Genomic DNA, 19,430 nt, shown 5'->3' with positions numbered 1-19,430 from the left:
ATGAAACAATCTGATTGCTATGATATTCTAACATTCTATGTCATGTGGATTATTAATCAAATATCATTGCTACTATATTCAGTCATTCTATGCTACATGGATCATTAATGAAATACCATGACTGCTACTATATTCAGTCATTCTATGCTAGATGGATCACAAAGGAAACACTGAGATGCTACTATATTCAGTCATTCTGTGCTAGATGGATCACAAAGGAAACACTGAGATTGTTACTATATTCAGTCATTCTGTGCTAGATCACAAATGAAATACTGTGATTGCTATCATATTCAGACACTCTATGCTACATGGATCATTAATGAAATACTGTGATTGTTACTATATTCAGTCATTCTATGCTAGATCACAAATGAAATACTGTGATTGCTATCATATTCAGACACTCTATGCTACATGGATCATTAATGAAATACTGTGATTTTTACTATATTCTGCCATTCTATGCTAGATGGGGTAGACCAATTATTTTTCTATATTCAGTACATAAAACAGAAATACATACTTTTGTTTAGATTTCTGGGAAGCGCTCTTAGATGATGAAGTTAGTTGTGTGCCTGTAGTTGTGCTGCCTTGCTGCTTACTAAAATAAGAATCTGAAATAAAGAAAATAAGATTTTGGAACAAAAATCTACATTTAACAAATTGCAAATCACAACATTTAGCATCATAGAATCTGAGGGAAATAAAACAACAAGATCAGTATATTTGTTTCTTACAATTTTCTCCAATCACCTCATTGTCAACATATTTTTAATGATACAATACGTGTACAAAAAAAATCTTTTTGCTTTAATGGCACATTCAATACATTACTGGCTATATCATGCAGAGAAATAGAGAGTGAAGTACACATGGCACACTAAGGCAGCTGACCAAGGCCCTTGGGTTACAAATCCAATGCTCTACCAACCAAATTAGCATGGCTGACAGGTGCACAGAGGAAGAAAACACAATTTATAAGTAAATGGAACTTTTTCACAAACAGAAAAGTGTCCCAAAATATTGCTTAATAATTATACTACAGGACTGTATCCCAAGCTAGTGCCTAATAATCATACTACAGGACTGTATCCCAAGCTAGTACCTAATAATCATACTACAGGACTGTATCCCAAGCTAGTGCCTAATAATCATACTACAGGACTGTATCCCAAGCTAGTACCTAATAATCATACTACAGGACTGTATCCCAAGCTAGTGCCTAATAATCATACTACAGGACTGTATCCCAAGCTAGTGCCTAATAATCATACTACAGGACTGTATCCCAAGCTAGTGCCTAATAATCATACTACAGGACTGTATCCCACGCTAGTGCCTAATAATCATACTACAGGACTGTATCCCAAGCTAGTGCCTAATAATCATACTACAGGACTGTATCCCAAGCTAGTGCCTAATAATTATACTACAGGACTGTATCCCAAGCTAGTGCCTAATAATCATACTAAAGGACTGTATCCCAAGCTAGTGCCTAATAATCATACTACAGGACTGTATCCCAAGCTAGTGCCTTATAATCATACTACAGGACTGTATCCCAAGCTAGTGCCTAATAATCATACTACAGGACTGTATCCCAAGCTAGTGCCTAACAATCATACTACAGGACTGTATCCCAAGCTAGTGCCTTATAATTATACTACAGGACTGTATCCCAAGCTAGTGCCTAATAATTATACTACAGGACTGTATCCCAAGCTAGTGCCTTATAATTATACTACAGGACTGTATCCCAAGCTAGTGCCTAATAATCATACTACAGGACTGTATCCCAAGCTAGTGCCTAATAATCATACTACAGGACTGTATCCCAAGCTAGTGCCTAATAATCATACTACAGGACTGTATCCCAAGCTAGTGCCTAATAATCATACTACAGGACTGTATCCCAAGCTAGTGCCTAATAATCATATCACAACAAGACTTGATAACCTCATCATGGTTTGGGTTAATCAACATACAAATTGTCATCAGGGACAGAGTCTTCCATTAAGGAAAAGGTCTGTATAGCAGGGTGCAGACCAGGATTGGGCAGTCCTTGATATTTCTTCTTGCTAGTTCTAAATATGTTTTAATTAGCAAACTTTCAACTCACTGGATTAGAGCATCTATCAGATGGATCTGAGAAAAAAGACATAATGGGCAGTAAAGTCACATCAACACGGGGGGAATATTTAGTTGTCAGAATAGAAATCTGTTTTTTCTTTCAAATTTTACAAATATGTAAGGAGAGGTAACCATTGTTATGATCATTCAAATGATACACTAGACCAACTGCACTGACCCACCATTGCAAATCCAAATACATTTAACTGCATATTCCAATCCAGTTTTTTCCACCTCATACTCACCCACAGTAACGTGGGGGTTATAAGGCAAATGCATCTTTCACAGATGCACCTTGCTCCATTGACTGCATATATAAAGTTTGATTGAAAAATATGTGAAATGTCATTAAGAGCAAATAATTACTCCCCTCTTGCAGATGGAGGGGGATGTAATTGGTAGAGTGTCAGACTTATAATCCAGTGGGTGTGGGTTTGACACCTGCTCAGGGCAGCCTGGTATGACTGCCTCAATGTTCCTTGGGGAAGGCACTTAACTCCCATTTCCTTTGCAAGAAGTGTGGAAATTGCCTCAAGCAGATGGTTACCCCCAAGGAAAACATACTGGTAACAACAAAGATTTGTCTATTTCCAGCCAGTGATTTAGGAGGAGAAGATGTGATAAAGGACAGATGGACAAGTAAGGGTGTATCATAATATCCCCTGCTTAAGCATGGAAATAAATATACTGAAATTCTACTCAAAAGAAAGGTCAAGGCAAGCTTTCTCCATTCAAGATTTTAGCTTGCAGTTAGCTCATCTTGGGATGAGTGATTAGAGTGGTCAGTGTCTAAAAAATGTAACTTTTATTCCTTTCATTCAGCAGAAACAATAATACTCTCTGTAACTTATATGCCACCAGTAGAAAATCTGAATTACAAATTTAATTATTGCCCTTGAAATTATCATACTGAATATACAGCAAACATACCTACCAAATTCCCCATGAAATATACTCACCAAATCCCGTATGAAACATACTCACCAAATCCAAATGAAATATATTCACCAAATCCCCTATGAAATTTACTCACCAAATCCCCCTTGATATATACTTACCAAATCCTCAATAAAACATGCTCACCAAATCTCTATAGAATATACCTACCAAATCTCCCCATGAAATATACTCACCAAATCCCCCAATGAAATATACACACCAAATCCCTATAGAATATACTCACCAAATCCCCTATGAAATATACTCACCAAATCCCTCATGAAATATACTCACCAAATCCCACTTGATTATATATTCACCAAATCCCCCTTTGAAACATATTCACCAAATTTCCCATAAAATATACTCACCAAATCCCCCATGAAATATACACACAAACTCCCTAATATACTCATCAAATCCCCATAGAATATACTCACTAAATCCCCATGAAATTAACTTTAAAAAACCCAAAGAAATATACTCACCAAATCACCCAAGAAATATACTCACCAAATCCCAACAGAATATACTTACCAAATTCCCCATGAAATATTACTTACAACATTCCCAAGAAATATACTCACCAAATTCCCCATGAAATATACTCACCAAATCCCAAATGAAATATACTTGACAAACCCCAACCCCAATGATAGATACTCACCAAACCCCACATGATAGATACTCACCAAATCCCCCACGAAATGGTGGTGGCATACTAAGTGCCCTACTTCCTGGACGCTGGTAACGGTACAATACATGAGGGTTAAACTGATTCTCTGCAAATGCCAAATCCTCATCTTCTAACCCATCATTGGCACTATTATCAGCACTGTTACTTAGACTGGAAACATAACTCTCCGACTGACGACTGTAGCCTCGAATCTGTTGACTGGAATGTCGACTTGCAGAGTAGCGGTCATCTAAAGGCCGGAGTAAAAGCTTGCAAAGCTTAAATTCTCGAAAGAGCTGGGTACTGTAAGGTAAATACATGTATACTTAAGTAATAAATATGCAGAGTTATTGGTGAAATATTTGTATTTGTTTTCAATTCCTATTTTCACATGTGAAAAAATACCTTTAAAGTTTCACATATGAAAATACAAGATTTTACGTCATGCCATTTGATGCTTGATTGTATATGTCTACAGAAGTAATATCTGAAGGAAGAAAAACAAGCATTTTGCAAGCTAGAGGAAGGTATGACAACAGCATTACCTTTCAGGCATGGAAAGTATTTTTTGATGAAGATATATGTCATTCCATCATTCATTTCTCAATGAAATTATGTGCCCTCTCAACAGTGTGTGTGTGTGTATGTGTGTGAGTGATCTGGATTATTAATGTAGCTTTAAAAAATTTGCAGTCATAATACTATGATGTCTGCAGTGGCAGTTTATAGTGATGTCCTACACTGGGGCATCGTGCCACAGACATGTAGCATAATGTCCCATTCAGTTGCATTATCCTGACACCTGGCCAACCAGTTCTAACACTAACCTCTTAATGCTGAGCGCCAAGCGAGGTAGCTGTTAGTACAGTTTTTATAATTCTTTGGTATGATTCGGCTGGGGATCAACCCTGTGACCTCCTGCATCCAAGGCAGATGCTCTAACCACTAGGCCACCAGAGCAGTCCCTGTCAACAATGGTAAAAACCTGATGTACTGCATCATTCAATAGAACTTGCATTCTTGACAGTGGCAGAACAGTTTATGTGTGTGTGTGTGAGTGATTTGGATTTTTAATGTAGCTTTTTTTTAAAATCAGTTATATTGCTATGATGTCTTCAGTGTGGCAGTTTATAGTGATGTCCTACACTGGGGCATCGTGTCACAGACATGTAGTATGATGTCCCACCCAGTCACATTATCCTGACACCAGGCTGACCAGTCCTAACACTAACCTCTTAATGCTGAGCACCTAGCAAGGCAGCTTAAGTACCATTTTTATAAGTCTTTAGAATGACTTGGCTGGGGTTTTAACCAGTGACCTGCCATTATCCCAAACCTACTGTTTTCTTAAACCACTGATATTTGAGTATGATCATCAGCCTGTGAATACAATGAAAGCTGATGCAAATTTGGGGCAAGAATCAGTTTAGTCTTGGAAATTTAATTCAATTCGGGTTCATTAAAAAAAAGAAAATTGTCTTTTCTTGTGTAAATACTTGGTTCGTTTCATTATGTAGCACAAGAAACTGTATTTGCCACTCAATAAATTATGATGGCTTATTTTGTGATACATGTAAACGATGAAATATATCTGGTAATAAGAAATGAAAATATCACCTGTGTGGGAAACTGAAAATCATAAACTTTGTTCCCACTGAAAAAAATATTTGTAAGTTATAAAATTCTATTAATTTCAGATCACGCAAATATGCTTATTGATATAGTAAGAAATAAAATTTCATTCAAGTGTTATATAAGTAATGCAAATCATTTAAAAAATCTCTGTAGAAACATTTTTTGATTCATTGATCTGCAGTATCAATAAAGTGAAGAATTATATGGTTGTCTGGCAGACTGCAAGAAACAGAAGCTAATAGCCCAGCTTCAGTTCAGTGGTCCATAGAAGACACTGTAACAGTGGTCCATAGAAGACACTGCAACAGTGGTCCAGAGAAGACACTGTAACAGTGGTCCATAGAAGACACTGTAACAGTGGTCCAGAGAAGACACTGTAACAGTGGTCCATAGAAGACACTGTAACAGTGGTCCATAGAAGACACTGTAACAGTGGTCCATAGAAGACACTGTAACAGTGGTCCAGAGAAGAGACCATAACAGAGGTCCATAGAAGACACTGTAACAGTGGTCCAGAGATGATACCATAACAGAAGTCCATAGAAGACACTGTAACAGTGGTCCAGAGATGATACCATAACAGAGGTCCATAGAAGACACTGTAACAGTGGTCCAGAGATGATACCATAACAGAGGTCCATAGAAGACACTGTAACAGTGGTCCAGAGATGATACCATAACAGATGTCCATAGAAGACTCTGTAACAGTGGTCCAGAAATGATACCATAACAGAGGTCCATAGAAGACACTGTAACAGTGGTCCAGAGATGATACCATAACAGAGGTCCATAGAAGACACCGTAACAGTGGTCCAGAGATGATACCATAACAGAGGTCCATAGAAAACAGTGTAACAGTGGTCTAGAGAAGAGACTGTAATAGTTTTCTAAAGAAGATACTATAATATATTTACCAGTTTGTTTTATGACTTCCCTATTTCCTTTCTGTGAGTCAGTAATAATTATTATTCTTGTGAATGATACTTAAAGCTTTGTTTCAGAAAAAGTGATATCTAGCAAGTCATTGTATCCTATAATAACCCACTGGGTTCACTCATTATTTAACATAAAGTACAAGGCTAGAAAAAAACCCACCATTATTCTACTTGCCTTGAATTAAGATATTCAAAACCATGAAGCAGACTATGTAACTTACTCATAAAAATATCAATGTTTAAGGTCAGGTTTTATTTTTTATTTTCTCTCCATAGTTCTGGGATATTTTAGATTCTGGTCCCGGTTTCAAAAACATCTCACAACTTAAGATTTATCAACATCTTTCTTACTGCATGGTTTACAAAGTATGAGTCTATCATAAAACATTAAATAGCCCTCAATGACTAAAATAGTTATTACAATATCTGGCATTCTTTTGAAATTAGTCTTGTTTTATTTCTGAGGAAAAACTGAGGATTTCCTAGCCCCAACCCTATAGGTATCCTTGGTTGTCAGTTAAAGAACTAGTTTTTCGTTCAATGACCCTGGGTGCCTGGATGAACCTTAACTCATTTTTCAAGAATTCCTATTTGTAAAGTTGTATTTCTCATCCAATGTTATATCTATTCTCAAAAGACAGCATGTGCGTGATTCAGATTTTTAACATAGCTTTAACAATTTTTCAGCCACATTGCTATGTCTGCATTGTGGCAGTTTATAGTGATGTCTAGCACTGGGGCATCATGCCGCAGACATGTAGCATGATGTCCCACCCAGTCACATTATCCTGACACCAGGCCAACCAGTCCTAACACTAACCTCTTAATGCTGAGCAACAAGCGAAGCAGCTGTTAGTACCATTTTGGTAAGTCTTTGGTATGACTCGGCTGGGGATCGAACCCACGACCTCCTGCATCTGAGGCACTCAAAAGAGAGCATAAGCATGATAATGAGTATTTTTAATGTAAGGACATGTCTTGAGAAATTTAGTGAAATTGGGCCTGGATTTTCAGTTTCAAAATCATGAAAAGATAAATAAAGATGCAACCATGACTGAAAGCAAAGTAGTGTGGGATTTACAACCCAAACTGAAAACAATATAGTGTGGGATTTACAATCCAAACTGAAAACAATATAGTGTGGGATTTACAATCCAAACTGAAAACAATATAGTGTGGGATTTACAACCCAAACTGAAAACAATATAGTGTGGGATTTACAACCCAAACTGAAAACAATATAGTGTGGGATTTACAACCCAAACTGAAAACAATATAGTGTGGGATTTACAACACAAACTGAAAACAATATAGTGTGGGATTTACAACCCTGACTGAAAACAATGTAGTGTGGGATTTACAACCCTGACTGAAAACAATATAGTGTGGGATTTACAACCCAAACTGAAAACAATGTAGTGTGGGATTTACAACCCTAACTGAAAACAATATAGTGTGGGATTTATAACCCAGACTGAAACAACATAGTGTGCGATTTACAACCCAGACTGAAAATAGTGCAATATGGGATTTACAGCCCTGATTGAAAACAATGTAGTATCGAATTTACAACCCTGACTGAAAACAATGTAGTGTGGGATTTAAAACCTTGCTTGTGGAAACAGTGTTCTAAAGGATTTACAACCCTGACTCTGACAACAGTGCAGTATGGGATTTACAACCCTAACTTAAAACAGTGCAGTATGGGATTTACAATAGTGATTGGAAACAATGCAATATGTACAACCCTTATCTTAAAACACTGCATGGGATTTATAAGCCTGACTGAAAACAATGTAGTGTGGGATTTAAAACCTTGCCTGTGGAAACAGTGTTCTTAGGGATTTACAACCCTGACTCTGACAATTATGGGATATACAACCCTTATCTTAAAACAGTGCAGTATGGAATGTACAACCTTAACTGAAAACAGTGCAGCATGGGATTTGCAACCCTAACTGAAAACAGTGCAGCATGGGATTTGCAACCCTAACTGAAAACAGTGCCGTATGGGATTTACAAATCATTTTGTACCTAAGGAATAATGGTAGTCTATTATTCTTGGCCCATATAAGCATTTGCTCTCGTTCCTCATCTGTGCATCCATAGCGGCCACCTAGTTTACCCACTGAATGGGAGCCTTCAGAAGCTGTGTCAGTGTCATCCACCTCATCAAAGGAGCCTGTAAGTCTGTTGTACAAAAGTCGCTGTGGGAACACCTGGGAAAATCATCAAGGTAAATTTAATTTACTACCAATTATCACTGTCATTTATCACATTATATCACAACACTGGAAATTAGTCTAAAATGTCTGCCTGCAAAAGCAGACTACTAGTACATTATCCAAATCTGCACCAGTCAAATTCTGGATAAATTGTATGAAGTATTATCTTCCAGTGACAGCTCTAGTGAGTGTTATGACTCAATGGTCTTAAATTAAGTAACAGAAAAGAGTTGTCAAGTTCACGTCAACAACTTACTCGGTCAACGTAGCCATGATATAGATGAATGGAGGTCATGTTAACATCAAGTGATCCACAGAAATCACCGGTATTCTAGATATGTCAGGCATGTCTTAGTTGCTAATTGGCTTAATAATAATAATAATAATAATGAAGTCAGATGCTGACAGTTAAAGATATTCCACAATACAGAATAATTGAAATACCTAGAATCTTATCATGCGATTCATGTTTGCTGATTTTATGTGAATATGGTGGTTATATAAAGGAAGTAAATATGAAGCGTTTCATTCTTCATTTATGTTTCAGCCTTGTAAGAGTCTCGGAAAGGAAATTTGAGTTATTTATAATTTGTTCGCTGAAATTGCAGAGCAGAAACCACTTATTATATACATGCAGCATCTTTTTCTGGATTATTGTGAATTTTTCAAGGTCTTGCATAGTTGCTTAATTTATTTGGATTACCGTAAAACATTCAAGGACTTTTGTGACATTCACGTTCATTATATTTAACTTGAATTGAAACCTTTGGATAATAGAACAGTGTTTCTTCAGTGGTTAATCACATTACAACCTTCATCTAGAATACAGTTGGATCGTTTCCAGATTACAGTGAAATAGTACATCTAGGAAATATTATACGTTAACATACCACACTGTAAGTTATTTTTAATTCTTTCACTTTGTTTGATTTTATATTTTAGGGAAATAAATTTGTTTTTTAAAATTATATGATTGTTGGATTTTTACCTTTTTTGTTACATAGCTTAAGCCCCTAGGAATTAACGATACAAACTATCCTCCCCCCACCCAACATAAAAAACAAACAAACATGTGCTAAATGACCTATATAACTTAATGCGAAATGAAAAATAACTGTGGTTCTAGTTACATTGAAGAAAAAAAGAATGTTCCTATCGGCGATTCTGAAAATTGGTGGACTAATTGTAGGATTGACCAAGAATTTACGAAAAAGAAAACAGATTTATACATTTGCAACTTCTTTATCAATCCTTGTTTTTAACAGCCGTTGTGTTCTTCATCACAGCAGTCTGAACATCCTCTACGTTTTCCATCACGTGCTAGAAACAACCTCAGTCTGATTAAGATAAGATTTCCACTGTCCACATAGGACACAGAAGTCCTGATTAAAGTAAGATTTCCACTGTCCACGTAGGACACGGAAGATCTGATTAAAGTAAGATTTCCACTGTCCACATAGGACACTGAAGATCTGATTATAATTAGACTGGAAACAACTTCAGATGCAAATAACAGCCATTCTGCACTGCCCTCAAGCCCATGGTTGTTATCACATCCTATGACAGTCAGTCACGTCACAATGACTACATGACAAAGGTGGCTCTCTACAGTTTCGTATTTTGTATGGGGTTAGAATTTTAAAAAAGCATTTCTCAGTTTTCCTCGCTGGTTATATTTGCTATTTAAAAAAGACACTGTATATCTTTCACATTCGAAAAAGAACTTTTAATTCCCTTTATTTTAGTTTATGGTTGATGGGTGTAATATGGATACTAGAATAAATAGATTGGCCTTATTTCAGATGCTTCATTGATTGTTGAAACTTGGTTGAGTGATATTTTCAACAACTATCGTTATTTTAAGAAAATGTTCTTGGACATCTAATTCAGTGTTTATCAACCAAAAACATAACACCTAGGGAAATATCATTATGGCTCTAAATTATTCCACTCGGGCAGGAAATAGACGAGTGTGTTTTGAAAGCTATCGACATTATTCAGAACAAGCTTCGCTATTTCTGCAAGATAAAAAGGTTTCGTATGTATTTCTGCTTAGTAATTTGCAGAAACATTATCCATACATTCGAAGTATGATCCGCAGAATTTACCTCGAAGTTGCGAATATATGATCCATATGATTGACCTCAACATGAGAATCATATCCGAGTTTCTGGTTCCGAATGAAAGCTTTACTTGTCTCCAAATCCTAGTCGTAAATATTCAAAAATATTCTGACCAATAAAAAGGTGTGTGCATTTCATGTACATTCTCCGTGCCCGTAGTAACAAATTATTAATTAAAATGCTAAGTAATTAGTGTCACTGCAGGACGTATTTAGTATATTAAGTTTCATATGTTAGCAAAACAAAAATGTCAAAAAAAGACCGATATTATCAAAATGTCGCAAGTCCATGTATTACTTGTGTCGCATTTTAGCCGAGTGGATGGGAATTTCCTGCCTGTTTCATTCCATTTCACCCTCATCCTTTTAAAGGGGAGGAGGGGGCACTGAGATTTTATTTCAAATCGCGAATTTGTTGTTGTTGGGGGTTTACCTCAGGATAATGTCTTTTGGGGTCATTTTATATAATTATATATCTTTTCTTCTAAAGGAAGAATACGTTACACTATTACGTTTAAGCTATACCGGGAACGATTTTTGCTATAATTTTTTAAAAAATCCCAGCCCTCCACTCCAAACCCTTTACGAAAACTAAATGGTCCGTAATTCATTTTTAATACTGCTACATATTGCCAAGATGAAAGTGTTGCCTGACGTTCTGATATTTGTGGTAGTTATGTTTACATTATTATTATGCAAGATACATCAAACAAGATTTTGGGATATATATATATATATATATATATATATATATATATATATATATATATATATATATATATAAACTTTGAACAAACAAAATGAGATTTCGTTTAGAAGTAACAATTCCGACTCCATAGAAAGCATCGTTTATTTAATGTCACTAGTAGTAATACGGGACACTATACCTTCTTTAAGACAATTAAATCAATTTTGGTGATACTGAATAGATTTAATAAATCGAACCGTTTGTCAATAATTTTGCTAAGTTTAGTGAAATGAAATCCGGAATAATGAAAAAAAAAATTTGTGAAAATTACCAACATATTTCATTAAGTAAGCGCTAAATTAGGTTCATGTTGTTGTTCCTGTCATTTTAACGCCATTTTTTCAGCACATGACGGGGCCGCAAGTGGCCGAGTGGTCTAAAACTCTCACCGTTACGGACCACTGCCATCTCACCTCTGTCTGCGTGGGTTCGAGTCTCGGATTCGACCAATGTAGGTATGTGAGAAAGCTTGCCAGTAGCTTCTCGTGGGTCGGTGGTTCTTTCTGGGGTTCTCCCGGGTTCTTCCTCCAGCAATAATACTGGCCGCCATGTATAGCCTATCGTGTGCTGAAAAATGGCGTTAAACCATACAACAACAACACAAAATCAGCACACGACAGGCTATACATGTCGGCCAGTACCCTGGAAACCTGGTAAAAACCAACGATCCATGAAATACGCTGGCAAGCTTTCTCGTATTGCCCAAGCCCGAAACTCGAACCCACGCGGATAGAGGTGAGATGGCAGTGATCGGAAAGGCGAGCACTTTAGACCACTCGGCCACTCGGGGCTCCCGAAGAGTGTGTAAACTACATCTTAAAGAAAATGTTTAAATCAGAGTAATGAATGAACTTTAAAAAATATTTAAATTGTAAACAGACTGAATCAATTGATTAACATTTGTTTTCATAAAAAACGTTATTTGTACCTGAATTTTTTAAAGTTTGTTTCCTTGATTGTCTTCGATTTGAAAGTTGATTATTCAATTTATTTATCAAATAGTTCATTTATACCAGGTAAATATTGTGTAAGAATATGTTCATGTCATCTTCTGATGCATCTTCGCTATTCAATGTGATCACTCCCCACCTGTAGTACTTTGGTCGATGCTGTCGTCAAATTTAGAAAATGTCGAAGATTTACCTAATTTTAGTTGTGTGTGTGTGTGTGCATGCGTGCGTACGTGTATTATTGAGTCCATACTTTTCTGGTCTTGTATCATAAATGGATCGATTTGATCATATATACTTACTTATATACATTACTTATGTCATATATACATACACCAACGAGACGGACATATATGCAGACTTAAATATATATCATTTTTAACCAATGCATTTATTACACACAAAGACTGACACATATGCATATTTATACAAATTATCATATTATTATTTATGCATATTTATACAAATTATCAAATTATTATTTATGCATATTTAAACAAATTATCAAATTATTATTTATGCATATTTATACAAATTACCATCATTAAACCTTTACATACTGACCCTTTAATTTTATACTGAATAATTATAATTTTAAATATTAATTAAGTATGCTAAACTGAGCACTGTTATCCGGTCGATGCAAGAACTGGATGCAGACAATCAGAATGTGAGACACTGATGTATAGAGGATTGTTATTATGATTATTGTTGGCGATTATGTGAAGGAGTTATTGAAGAGAAAATATTTAAATTCTTAAGCTTATACAATTAATACAACTATACACTTTTATTAATTTTACTTAGCAATCCGCTCTTGAGACTAATACATCCGCTATCAAACAAGACTACGACATGACCGATAAATCAGCCATACACCTACAATAATAATGACTTACGGTTTAGGGGATGATATCGCCTAGACTTTAAAACCTGCAAAAACTCTGCTGCCACTCTTGTCTGCTCACATCGGTGAATATTTTATACACTTACTAATATTTCTTGAGCTACCGTCGGCTGAAGGGTTCATTTGGCGATATGTACATCCTATTTCCTGATCAACTCATATGTTTGGCGACTTATAAATCCACGTGGAATAATACAACCATCTTTCCTGTGTCCACTTGAATTTCGAGCTAGATAAAGTTGTTACCAAATACTGATAAGTGTCTAAACTGCACGCAGGTGTGTTCCATAATGTTTTGCATACAGCAAAATTGCTATTTTAATCCGCGGGTGACATCAGACCTACATATTGTCCATAAATATCAACAGAGAATGATGGGAGAGGGGCTGATTTATCGGACTAGACTACGACATGTCACGTGTTGATAATCACGTAACTACTGCAGCCAGTGCAATCGGAAAGTCCTCGGCCTTTCCGTCAACTAGAGTAAGAAACCTCGGATGTAATTCGACGCCATTTAGAAATATGTTCTGAACAACTTTCGTTAACATGGAATAATATGATGGCGGTACGTAACAAAGTTACAATCGGAAAATCTCAGCCTTTGATGTTCTGATAAATGTGGTACACTCCACCAGAGACAAATCATTAAAAATATCAAATTGGTGTGCATTCCTACAACTACTTCCGAGGTTATTTCACGATATGACGGGAATGTTCGAGCAATTTTACAATCGCATCCAGTAGTGCATGTAAGCCAGTACGGTCAGTTATGCCGTACCAGTATTGCTCGTATGGCCGTATCAAAATCAATACGCTTCTTTGTTATTCAACATGCAAGTCATCCATAAAGTTTGGTAAAGGTACATGGTTGACATTATAAACCATTTTCCTCTTTTCAATCACAGTGACCTTGATTTAAACCTCTAAATCATTAGGTCTCTTCCTCACCCTATCCACAAAGTTTGGTCCAGGTTTACGAAGAACATCTAATATTATTGTAAAGAAACCATTTTGCTTCTTTCAAAAACAGTGATCTTAACCTTTGTACCCAATATAGATAAAATTCTTCCTTACCCAAATAACAAGCTATTCATAAAGTTTGGGCAAGACACGAAATGTAAACCTCCTGTTATTTTTTATTGCGCAGAAACAATTTTACTCCTTTCAGTCGGTGACCTTGGCCTTTGACCTTTTGAGCATTGAATCTATGATTCTTCCTTACCTCAAGAGCAAGTTATCACGGATGTTTGGTCAAGATAATCAATACAAAACTCGTGTTATTATGCAGGAAACCATTTTTATTCTTTCAGTAACACTGACTTGACCTCTGATCTTTTAAGCTCCAAAATTGATAGGGTTCTTACTTACCCCGAGTGCAAGTTATACACAAGTTTGGTTACTGTAGACGATAAAGAACTGAAGTTAATGCGCAGCAAAGGAACATTTAATGGGCAGAGTGGGACACAGCATGCTACTCGTCAGTAGGTCCATATCTATGCTAGGATTATGTGTGTATTTTGTTTATACTTTTATTTCGATTCTTATTTTTAATTTTAATTATTTCTCATTAATATACATATACTGCATGATTTCTCCGATTTTCTTTGTTTTTTAATATCGATACCGGCGTTTCCTTTTTATTTCATTAATTTTTCGTTGTTTTTATGGACAAAATGTGAAACCTCTGCACCTCTAATGAGAATAAGCGACAGGAACCCAACTATGAACCAATAATTTCATGAAAAATGTACGAATTGATGTACCAAAAGGTTATTTTAAAAAATCTTTTAATTTTTTTAATTAATAAAAAAAAACATTAAATTGGGCGGCACGTCCCCAAATACCGGTATAGAGGAGTTCTCCGAATGGGGGGTGAGAAATTATATAAAATAAATTACCATGGTAACTTAAACGGATTTTGAAGGAACTAGAGCCCACAATGTAACTTACAGGCAGAGTTAGGAATGCGTTGAAGTAGTCCAAAAACAGGTCATCGTATGCCAGAAGGTCTTCCAAATTCTCCCCCGTAATCTCCAACGCTGAAAGAAAAGAAAAAGGTGCTTTACTGAAGAATTTGCCAAACTCTCTCTCTCTCTCTCTCTCTCTCTCTCTCTCTCTCTCTCTCTCAGAAGGATTGGGTACAATTTTCCTTGATAATATTCCATCAACAGAATAGAAATATTCGTTGAAACAAATACAATCACAATTCTGAACTTCCTTTACAGATAATGAGAAAGGTCCTATGCTGGATAAAAATAGCGTTGGAGAACTTACATTTTCATTCTTTAAATATATGTCTAATGTATACTTCTCACTAAATTTTAGAAAATAAACATATTACCTAGGTTAGAAAAAGCTAGGGGTGGACGAGAATTTACTAAAACGTGGAGCACAGAGTTTCGATAATTTCAATCCTGTTTCTTTCTCAGGTGATAACATGAAATCACATCAAGTCCAGACCACACATTTAAAACGCGGCGTTCTTTCGAAATTAAGCTATACGTAAACCACGTTGAACTGCTATCACGCTCTGGTGTGTTGCTTAATTTGGTCTCTGAAAGGTACATCAACACAAATAGTTTATTTAGTGCTTAGACATGTGCAGTACAGTGCCTTGCTCAAGGACACACCACTAAAGCCAACCCAGGCTGATCCGATAGTAGGATTCGAACGTTTTCGGTCACGAATCTGGCACGCTTCCAATGAGCCATCTCGGCTCTTGTCTCTGTTAGTCTTCTCTTACTAAATCCAGGAGGTGTGCCGCGTCTATTCTACATCCACGTACCCCGGGGGAGCGAACACTTTGTGAAAATTGGTTAGTCTGCCTATGAGTCGTGAAAAAGATTTGTTAACTACAACAACAACAATTTTTTTTTTAAATTGTCAAAATAATCCTTACTCGAACACATCGTCTTAAAACCGTTTAGTCCGTGTCAGAATCAGGAACAAAAACAATTGATCACTGTGAATTCAGATCGATCGTATTTCACTCTATCTTTGATTTTAAAATGAAGCCCTGTTTTTGTTGGGGTTTTAAAAAAAAATTCTCCTACTTCCGAGACGCTTCATTTGTATGAATTTGATAATGTGATAATTTCAGCACAAACATCTGTACGCGAAAACTGTACCTTATAATAGCATGGTTATGAAAACTGTATAGGTAGATCTAAACACGGTATAACATCTACTTTCTTCAATAAGACAGAGCCCCAAAAATGAGACCCAAATTGACCATTACAAGAATAAAAATAAACAAATAATCTAGAGTTTGTCATTTCGGGGGGCGACTTTAGTGACAGTTATTCCTCTCTCGGTACTCTCGTTCATTCCTTATTAGCATCAAGCCATTGGACTAACTGTGTACAAGACATATACATTAAACTTACGAGTTTAAAATTCTTGATCGCATTTCGTCATATAAAAAGCATGAGAGACTTTCCAAGGATGTTAATTATTTTGGTTTTATATCATAATTCTTTAGATGTTTCAATGTTTTCTTACATCTCATCGTAACTAACAAAACATTTCGATGTAATATGTTGTACTGTTCAAAACTTTACTGACAAGCAAACGGTAACACTGATGGTAAGATCAAAGGATTGTCCACTTCGGATGGGTAGAAGGAAGAAAAATAAATGATGGGTGAATACAGGTAACTCCAAAACTTCCGTAGATATTTCCTTCTCTAAATTTTATTTTAAGAATAATCTACTACCGCCACAACCATTTCTTTAAATCCAACTTCTCCACTGAAATCGTAAAGCAATTTATTTGCTGAAAAAATAAAGGTTACTAGTAATTTCTGTGAGGCACACTGAGCATTTGTGATTAAAACAATGTTATAAAATTTGTTGCTTTGCAAGCAAAGGAGAAGCCTTTTTATTTATTGCCTATTTTAAAACCGAAATCCTGGAAAATTTAAATTACACAAAATAGAAGGCATGCATGTATTTATATTTAAAATAACCTAAATCTCCCGTATTATCAAATACATATTTGCATATAAAATAGGCCAAAATCACACTATATCAAACAAAAACAATAAAAACATTCGATGCAAAGAGTTCATAGCTGCTCTTAAAACGTCTATAAAAGAAAGACATGGAGTGGAGCACGATATGCCGATAAAGACTTATTAGCACTGCAAAAACGAACTCAGTGTAACAGTAACCAGAAGATTCCTGTGTAAATAATATCAAACGTACAGAATGCCAGTTCACATGTGCTCATGGAATATACCAAAAGTAAAACAAAGAGGAATAAAATTAAAGAAAATATCAGAGCCTTTACTTCTCTGTGACACTGGCATTTATTTTTTTCAGAGGATATAACTTAATTGTCATCTTATACATTAAAAATGTTAGAACACCGTTACATATAAATTTCCTATATTTGCCAAAAATATAAGAAAGAAGACAGAGAATGGAACAGATAAAATAAAAATGGATGCAAAGAAAAGTTAAGTACCAGAAAAGTTCCCTACCTGCATAGGACATTATATCCATTTCCATCTCACAAGTCTAACTCAATAGACAAATAAATTGTACTGTTGGCTTTTAGCGGGTACTCGCTAATAAATAACTTCGTCCTCCTGGCAAGTATGACTAAATACTGATAAATAACTTCGTCCTCCTGGCAAGTATGACTAAATACTGATAAATAACTTTGTCCTCATGGCAAGTATGACTAAATACTGATAAATAACTTTGTCCTCATGGCAAGTATGATTAAATACTGATAAATAACTTTGTCCTCATGGCAAGTATGACTAAATACTGATAAATAACTTTGTCCTCATGGCAAGTATGACTAAATACTGATAAATAACTTTGTCCTCATGGCAAGTATGATTAAATACTGATAAATAAGTTTGTCCTCATGGCAAGTATGACTAAATACTGATAAATAACTTTGTCCTCATGGCAAGTATGACTAAATACTGATAAATAACTTTGTCCTCATGGCGAGTATGACTAAATACTAATAAATAATTTTGTCTCCTTCGCAAGTATGGCTAAATACTGATAAATAACTCGGCAATTCTTGGACGAAATATTGCATTGTGAATAGGAATAGGAATTCTTGGACGTAATATTGCATTGGGAATAGAAATAGGAATTATTGGACGAATTTAAGTTCTATTTTTACTCTTGGTTGAAACTGTTCTGTTTTAATCAGTCTCGTCTTTTAATCGAATTTACGCTAATTATGGTTCCACAAGAATAATCATGGCTCATACGAGTCACTCCTAGTCTCAGGTTTGCTTTAAACAGGAAACAGCGTGGTGGGGACCTTTTGTCAATGTTTCTCACATCTGTCGGTTATAACAGAGTTTTATTTTCATCTAATTCAGATGTCCGTAATAACTTTTATTTTCATCTAAAAATATGTTAGTAATAACACAGGTTTTTTCATCTAAATCAGATGACCGTAATAACTTTTTTCATCTAAATAATGTCCGCAATAACATAGATTTAATTTCATCTAAATCAGATGTTCGTCATAAGTTTTATTTTCATCTAAATCAGATGTCCGCAATAACTTTTATCTTCATCTAAAGAATATGCCCGTAATAAAAGTTTTATTTTTATTTAAATCAGACGGCAACGCCTACTCATAAAACTATAGGAATTGAAGCTCTAACAAGAACTAAAGCGATATTTTAAAACTAAATGAATTAAAAAATTTAAAAGAAAAAGTGATAATTTGCAAGTATACGAACTGAACATTTAAAAGAATAAAAGTGATGCATTGAAACGAAATGAATTGAACATTGAAAAATAACTAAGGTGAGGATTTAAATATATATGAATTGAACGTATATAAAAGAATAAAAGTTAGGTGTTAAAGCTATATGAGTTGAGCATTTTTTTAAAAACGTTATGTTTGAACACGGGAAACAGATGATAATAATTAAGGGAAGGAATCCTCGCTTGAAACTCACATCTCTCAAAAGGTCAGAGATGTCTTTTGACGAGAGAGAGAGAGAGAGAGAGAGAGAGAGAATATTATACTTAGGAACGATGTACAACAATACCTTGCACTGATGAAATTTACTGGCTTGAGGTTGAAATTGGAGCTTCTAAATAAACAGCGTGGGGAAACACTATATACGTTATCTGCATGAAAAGGTTTTGCAAAACCATTCATTCATTCA

The 19,430-nt window shown here is 35.5% G+C and overlaps 1 protein-coding gene across 1 annotated transcript in view; it reads right to left on the bottom strand.

Moving 5' to 3' along the window:
* LOC149804700 (uncharacterized) overlaps positions 1–19,430 on the bottom strand; it is a 190,878-nt gene that overhangs the window by 125,695 nt on the left and 45,753 nt on the right. Inside the window, exons 2-5 of the mRNA XM_089943218.1 lie at positions 15,224–15,312; positions 8,353–8,537; positions 3,765–4,051; positions 527–617 (exon numbers count right to left, since the gene is read on the bottom strand). Of these exons, the coding sequence (XP_089799344.1) occupies positions 527–617; positions 3,765–4,051; positions 8,353–8,537; positions 15,224–15,312 (652 nt within the window). The remainder of the gene's footprint in view (positions 1–526; positions 618–3,764; positions 4,052–8,352; positions 8,538–15,223; positions 15,313–19,430) is intronic.

This window comes from Sinohyriopsis cumingii, chromosome 2 (assembly GCF_028554795.1).
Source record: "Sinohyriopsis cumingii isolate HCF-2022 chromosome 2, ASM2855479v2, whole genome shotgun sequence".
NCBI lineage: Eukaryota > Metazoa > Mollusca > Bivalvia > Unionida > Unionidae > Sinohyriopsis > Sinohyriopsis cumingii.
Note: the sequence above shows the minus strand (reverse complement) of the source record. Positions and strands in the feature narration are given on the sequence as shown.